This window comes from Asparagus officinalis, chromosome 5 (genome assembly GCF_001876935.1).
Source record: "Asparagus officinalis chromosome 5, Aspof.V1, whole genome shotgun sequence".
NCBI lineage: Eukaryota > Viridiplantae > Streptophyta > Magnoliopsida > Asparagales > Asparagaceae > Asparagus > Asparagus officinalis.
In genome coordinates, this window is record NC_033798.1 from 49,533,245 (window position 1) to 49,541,289 (window position 8,045).

Below are 8,045 nucleotides of genomic sequence, written 5' to 3' on the forward strand. Positions count from 1 at the left end.
TTCTAGGAACCAAACCGTAATCTCTCTTCATGCACTCAGAAACCTCGCGACCTTCTTTCACCATTCCAGCATGAGCACAAGCCGATAACACTGCCACAAATGTTACATCACTTGACGACGGCCCACAATGCCTCATGCTAAGGAACAGCTATCATCGCGGTCCAAGCCACAACATTCTTTTCTCGAAGAAGCCCATAAAAAATCTCGCGAGCTCTCTCCACATGCCCACATCTAGCATACATATTCACCAGTGATGTGCCAAGCACCACATCAAACATCAAAACAAACCCTTGTCCAAAATATACCTATCTGCCCACTTACCCAAACCCAACGAGCCACTCTGTGAACAAGCAGCCAAGACCCCAACCAAAGTCGCTGAATCAGGCTTAACCCTCTCCTTCCTCATCTCAACAAACACCTAAATCACCCTATCAGCAAATCCATTCTGCTCGTACCCAGAAATCATCGCATTCCAAGCAACCACGCTTCTCTCAGGCATTTTATCAAACATCAATCTTGCATATCCAAGCTCCCCACATTTCACATAGAAAACAACCAATCCAGTCTGAATGTAACAATCAGAACCAAACCCAACAGTGACTACCTGGGCATAAACAATTCTGCCGATACTCGAAGCCGATACATAGGCGCAAGCTTTGATTACAGAGTGAAGGTGTAATTTGATGGCGGGAGACGATGAGAGTGCATTTGGGTCTAGAAGAGGAGGGAGTGAAGGGAGAGGTGGGATCTGTAGGAGGCTGTAATGATGGAGTCAAAGAGGAAGGAGTCGGGATTCGGGATCGAAGAGAGGAGGTTGCCTCCGCTTGTTCATCGTCACTCGTCGTCACCTCTCTCCAATCGCTGCCGCTCGCCGCCGCTAGCTGTGCCCATCTCGACCTCGCGATTCGCACCAACAGTTTTCATCCTTTGCGTCGCCGCCGCTGTTCTGAACACAAATAAATGGGTTTTTGTTACACGGGTCAGTCGGGTTGACCCGTTTATGACCCGTCTAATAAATGGGTAAACTAGCCGGTTTGAATTATGAGAGATGATTGACAAAGAGTTGCTGCCAGCGGTTCACTTGGTATTGGGTTCATGGGTTGGTGTTTGTGTTATATGGGTCAGTTCGGGTCAACCTGAATTGACCCATTTAATAAATGGGTCAGTTCGGGTTGACCCGTTTATGACCCGATCCATGTAACTTGACTCGTTCCCATTATAAACGGGTCGGGTCAGGTTGATGGGTCGGGTCATAAATTGTCACCCCTAGTCATATTGCAAATCCTCCCAAGTGAATTTTGTCAAGATCGTATTGCAGATCCTCCCAAGTGAATTTTGTCAAGATCTTCAATCAGGCGGCCTATCCACAACAATAGAACTATAGAAGGTATAAGCTTGCCAATTGACAGTGTCACCTCATTTAGTTTCCAGCTTGCCATGAATATTATGCCGTTATACATATATAAAAAAAATTGCTGAATAAGTTAAAGAAGAAGATCGGGAACCATTCGCTTGGAGTGGAGCTTAGAATGCGGTAAGGTTAGAAAAGGCTAGGAAAAAAATAAGAAAGAATAAAACGATATGCTTTACCTGGGACAGTCCGTGAACAATAAAATAGTGCATGTAGCTAAAGATAAATTTGCTACATAGAATAAGAGAATAGGATAAATAAAGTAACGAAGAAAATTTACCATAGCCAAATAAAAAAAAAATATCAGTGAGCAGCAGAAAATTACATCCTGACGCCACCTCTGCATTGCTGTAAGAACTTCAGCTTTCCGGAAACGCCGGATAGCTTTCATCAGGCATCTCCTCCGCTGCAAAGCAAGATACGGTATTGACCACCATGACTCCAGCGTTATAACAAGACCCATGCTGCCCTCTGCTCATCCAAATATATCTTCTGAGATAAAGAGCCTTTGGCTCTCGGCACCCGTCACGGTTGGAAGCTGAAGATGTTCGTAGTTGAGCTGTCTTGATGCTTCATATAAAGCAATACCAACACTGACGGAAAGATTGAGGCAGCGAACGTAAGTGTCGACCATTGGAATTTTGATGGTTCCACCACCCATTCCTTCTCTGCTGCAGTCAAGCAAGGCTTCTGGGGGTAGTCCGCTTGTCTCTGACCCAAATACTAGCCAGTCCCCTCGCTTGTACGAGAAATCCTGTGTAACAAGAGGATTGATTAGTACAAGTACGAAGGAATCAGCTGAAACTGAGAGTTCACGAATAAGTTTTTCATTTTTGGAATTCATCAAATCTCCCCTTACTTAACACACAATTTTCCACATACATGCAAAAAAAATTAGTAAAATTAAAAAAAAAAACAAAATGAAATAAAATTACGAGCTAGTTTTGCCAAACATGATAACACTGTCAACTATCAAGTTTGGCAGGCAGAACTAGCTCCTATGTCGCTAACGCTAGTATCCAAGAAGGATCTGAGTTATGAAAGCTGCATGATCCCCATGTATAACTACAAATATGCCAAATATGATAACCGAAATAAGATGAGAAAAAGCAAAAGCCATAATGGCGGGCTATAGATAATAATTATGAATACTACTTGAAATACTTAACAAGAGTCAGAGAGTGAGATCACGATAAATCTATTTGAATAAAGAAGACTTGTGAATAGAATGCGTCATAATCCAACTATGGTGATGAACTAGTTTTGCTAGTAGAAGCATCTGAAGTACGTGGATAAAATTCATTAAAAATGACATAACTTTATCAGATAAGAAAATAGACTTATAAAAGGCTATTTGGATCACTTTACAAGTTAAAATTTTACAGAAGAAATGTGCCAATTCTGGATATGGTATAGGGTTCTATGAAGCTAATCGCAGCATTTTCATGAACAACAATGAAAAAACTTACCGAATGGATGCTTGTGCCCTTCTTCGTAAATGCCAACAATCGTTTCTCTCCATCCTGAAATACGGCGACTATTTAATAAACATCACGGCAAGACTAATTCTAAACAAAATAGCAAAAAGAGGGGAAGGGGAGTGGTATGGTAATATACCTGTTGCCTAAAATAATCTCGGAAATCAGCCCACGATGCGTGAACCTTCACCACCACATATCTGTTATAGTTTCGTTAAAGAAGTAAAACCTAATGACTCGCTAATTACCAGAGGAAGACACCCCTTAACAAAGCCGAATGGAGAAAACATACTAATGTCTCCATCCTTGAAAATTGTGGTAATGACCTTGTTTTTGTTGCTTCTTCTCTTGCCGTCGTTATGTTAAGTTGATGTATAGGGGGAAAAAAGGCATAGCTCAATCAACAACATGAGAGCTTAAACAGTTTTAAGTGACTGGGAATTATAGTGAGTAAAAGGAGGCGGCATAGTGCATGGGGAAAACATGATTTTTTTGGTTGATTAGTAATTTGAGCAGAGGTTAACAATGGCAGTTTGAAGCTACTGACATTTGACATTTGTAGGAAGTGAGAAAGAGGGACAATGTTAGAAAGTAATAGAGGGAAAAACTTGGGAAACATTGTGTCCGTGCCCTTTCAATTATAGGATACGGCCAATAATCCAATCCAGCACGCTTCAGCTTTGTGTCGTCTATCTTGTATCCTAATGGCTGGAAAAGAAATTAAATACAGTTATAGCAAATCAGATAATAATACGACATAAGAAAATTCACAGAGATACTTCCCCATGTAATCACAACTAGGCCATCCTCATAAGTTTTAAGGGATAATCGCAGACAGATCCCCTGTAGTATCACTGTTTTGAACTTACACTACCCCTCTAGTTATATTGTTGCAGATAAACACCTGATTGAATGCTTTATTATTATTATTTTACCCTCATAGAAAGAGGAAATTGTTCCATTGACAATCACATGAGGGTAAAAGGTCAATTAAAAAAATTCTCAGGTTTATTTGCAACAGTAAAACTAAAGGGGTAGTAAGCTCAGAAGGGTGATACTATTCGCAATTAACCCAATATGACCCAATCATGTCTTCAATAAATTACGTGCGAAATGCAACCATTGTAAGCTCAGTGAAATCGCAGCATATATGGCCCAAGTCTACATGCTCCCAGCAAATTTCCTCTCATACACACATTTCTAACTCTATCCTTCCTGATCTCATGTCATGCCATCTAAGTCCCTGGAAAGCTCAAATGTATGACAAGGCACACAGAAGCATTTCTAACTCTATGCTTCCTAATCTTATGGCATGCCACCTAGGTCTCAAACATTATTTTCAAGTTTGACAGGCAAATGGAAGCATCCACTTTTATTTATCCAGATGTTACCAGAAAAATGAAAAAACCTAAAGTACCACCACGAAATAAACATTTGCGACTCTTACTAAGGCCACAAATATTGGAATTACCTCGACAAGATGCAAACCAACTGCAGATGCTGCACATGTTCTGGCAATGCATCCTGTATTTCCCGGGATCTGCCAAGGACAAAAGATATCTTAGTGCCAGCCACCACATATTGATTTTGCCTGCAACCCAACAGCAAGATATTGAAATTGAAGCCTTGTCATCAAACTGAAATTAACAGTTCATGTTATAAATTGGATACTACTAAAAGATCAAAGCAAGAGCTCAGATGAAGAGCAAGTCTTACATGATTAAGTAATAAGATCATGATACCGTCATCGAGAAAATTCTGCAAAAATGAAGACATTATGACTATTTTCTTGTTAAGTTTCAGGGTTTAGATTGTTAGTCTTTGAGTTCAAGACTACAAAATTTTTAACATTTTCATTGTTTTCTTTTTAATACTTTAGCCCTCTTGGGGTTGTTAGAATTCATTCTGTACTCAGGGATACTTCCGTAAAGTGTTTACATCCGTGCCTTATATGTTCCTAAGGGCTGGTGGCTATGGATAGGGTAGATTATTCAGCGGAAATGAATTGTGTCTACAAAATAGTGATTTCCTCTTCCCATTTGCCAGTGGCTCACTTGACGCTTCGCGTGAAATTCATACAAAGACAACATCTGATATTTTGTTTGTCCTATCTTTTGTTCCTTTTGGTCATCTATTGATCTTTTACAGGAAACCACCCCAAACCTTAATATGTTTACCTTAAGCCAAACAACCTAGTTTCACAAAAATCAGATGAGGAAACCCGCGGATGAACCAAGCAAAAGCCAATATCAACCTCAAACATCTCTTTCTCCTGAAAGTCTGGTGTGAATCAAAATCTGTTTTTTTTTTATTTTCTGGCCAAGCATGGTGTCACACCCTCCATCAGCTGCTGTTTGATCATGTTTTCTCCATAAACAAGGCCCCAGTTCACACTCAACCCTCTAGCTCATTTTTTCCTCTATCTTATATCACCATCCAAAGATCTATTCAATATAGTCCTAGAACATCAAAGTCACAATCATTAGATCTGAAATAAAGAAATCAGTTCTACGACGTGCTGCATAGAAACATCCTAGATATTGTAACATACACGTTCTTAGCAAATGGTAAGCTCAGCTGAAAATAAGTCCAACTGATACTAATGGATATAATTTTTTTTTAATGTTCAAAATCCAAATGAAAATAAGTCCAACTAATACGAAATGAAATCAAATTTGATTTACATCCAGTTCATGCAGCTGACATCCAGTTCATGCAGCTGAATGAGAAATTTGCTGCAGCGGGGAAAAAGAAAGAGCATACTACAACCATGGTGACCCCAGATCATAATTATCAAAAACTCCTCAAATTGATTACAGTTCTCTACATCTGTTTTTCCAGTTCATGATTGTCCAGCAGAGACCAACGATTCTGACACAAGGGTGTGACCCACTGGATCACAAAGTTGTCAACTTCCTCACCACTACCCTATGTTGCATGGGTACGGGTATGGGTACAGGTACGTGTACGAAACACAACAAATTTGTAAAAGGTAGGATATGCGGACACGGCTATATAAATATTTATATACACTTATATTATATATTCAAATTAATAGTTTACATGAGATCAATATTTTTTATTCACGTGTTATGAGAATTAAAATTCCTATAATATTTTTATGTTTCTTTTATTATGTGAACTATAAATTGTAAAACGCTCTTTTTTTGAACTACACACCCAAACAACAATTAAAATCATAATTTGGAACCCAACAAGTTTCATGAAGTGGATGCGAAGTGTAGGATTTATGTTCAGGAAATATTTGACAAGTGTTCTAATTAAAAACAAGTATTATTTAATTTAGTACATGCCCAAATAAATGTATGCATATATGCAAGGAGTGTCCAAGGAGTTTGGGTATGGGTACGCGTACATGTCAGATACGACTATGGCTTCAAGATAGAAGCACCCAGGTAACATAGAAGCTACCTTTGTTTCTATCCTATACTTATCCTCAAGCAATTTGTAACCTGTCAACATCCTATGACAGGTTACCATGAAAGGAAATCCTCGTCATGGAACTTTTTCCATCACAATGGGGTTCGTTAAGGAACACAATTGAGAGTATGCAAAGCTCCTAAGATCTGCTAAGCTCTATGCATTGTCAATCTGTAAAGCCGGCGTACCAATGTTTTAAAAAGTCTCTAGGCGGGTACGCCTAGACCTAAGCGATACCTAAGCCGCTCTCCTAGAGCCTAGGTGATACCTAGGCTGCCCACCTAGATTTTGGAGGCGCCTAGAGGAGCGTGTTCTGCCTATGTGGACTACACCCTTTAGGCATTGATCGTGATTTCCTCCATTGCAGTCTTCACGTCTCCAAACTCCATCCTCCAACTATGAACACCTCCTCCACCTCCTCCAATCTTCAACAAAACCTCCTCCACCACCATCTAAACGAAGAAAGAAATCCGCCGAGGCGCTAGTCCGGCGGCTAAGCTTTCTATAACATTAGCATTTACTATCAATTATTGTACCTAAAAAAATATAAACCCACCTAGGCTCCCTAGGCGCCTAGGTGCAAGGCATTGGGTCCAACGCCTAAGCCACCTAGCGTTTTCTGTAACCTTGATCACATACATGGGTTACGAGTAACATATGACACAGACTTGATGTGATAAAATTTGAAAAATAAGATATGGGTATGGCAGAAAGTTGTGTGTGCGCGTGTTTGTGTGTGTCTATGTGTGTGTATAATAAATGTACAAATATAAATACATAAATATGAATCAACAAGTAGGTATATGACAAAATGTGGCTACTGACATAAGCAAATCCAAAAAAATAAGGATATAGAAATGTCATGGATACAAAGTACATCGTAAATCAAATTATACACATAAAATAAAATTATACCAGTGCATGTTAATTAGTAACATGAGTAATTGTATTCTTTTTTAAGAAACTACACAAATCATATAACTGCACAGCATATAAGATTAAAATGAAATTGTGAAGTCACTGTTCATATATTCACGTACTAGAGACATATTGTTGATACTTCTAGGATATCCTGCAAATTTTAGGACAAGTCAAATGGAGCATCTTGTCATTTATATGTAAACCGAAATCAACATGCGACTAAAAATAAGTTGTGATGCACGCTATTTTACGCGTCAAAGACACATAACATACCACAAGCTATTTTGAAACAGTGCTCATTGCATTTGCACTATTGCATGGTGCTATTAGCTACAACCACCTGTTATGCTACATAACACAATATTTCGGTTTACATAACGCTTTTTTTCTTTGTTGTCTCCAATAACTATCCACGTTAAAAAAAGTGTTCTTCTTCGGAAAAGAGAACTTCTTTTCTGGGAAAAAATAGTTCCCTTTCCATGGCATGTCAACCCCCCCCCCCCCCCCAAAAAAAAAAAAAAAGAAAAATGAAAAAGAAGAAGAAAACCAGCAACAGAGCAGATTTAGAAACAATTATATCATTATATGGGTCCTAAGTATGGAAGGAGTGCTACAGCGAAGTGCTAGGTTCAGAACGCAAACAGCTCGTCAAAGTGACTGCTAGGATTAGAAAGGTAACAAACAGGACTGAAAAAGTCAACATCTCCAGCAGTATCAACTGCTCCACCGCCACCACCAACACCCTCGCCCCAACCACAACAATAGCACAGCCCCAAAGAGGAAGTGGCTGCTGC

At 39.4% G+C, this 8,045-nt stretch overlaps 1 protein-coding gene across 1 annotated transcript in view; it reads right to left on the minus strand.

Moving 5' to 3' along the window:
* The window catches only part of LOC109843156 (putative tRNA (cytidine(34)-2'-O)-methyltransferase), a 29,598-nt gene continuing 23,115 nt past the window's right edge, over positions 1,563-8,045 (minus strand). The window contains exons 3-7 of the mRNA XM_020412088.1: positions 4,361-4,429; positions 3,539-3,597; positions 3,029-3,089; positions 2,881-2,934; positions 1,563-2,165 (exon numbers count right to left, since the gene is read on the minus strand). Of these exons, the coding sequence (XP_020267677.1) occupies positions 1,887-2,165; positions 2,881-2,934; positions 3,029-3,089; positions 3,539-3,597; positions 4,361-4,429 (522 nt within the window). The 3' untranslated portion in view covers positions 1,563-1,886. The remainder of the gene's footprint in view (positions 2,166-2,880; positions 2,935-3,028; positions 3,090-3,538; positions 3,598-4,360; positions 4,430-8,045) is intronic.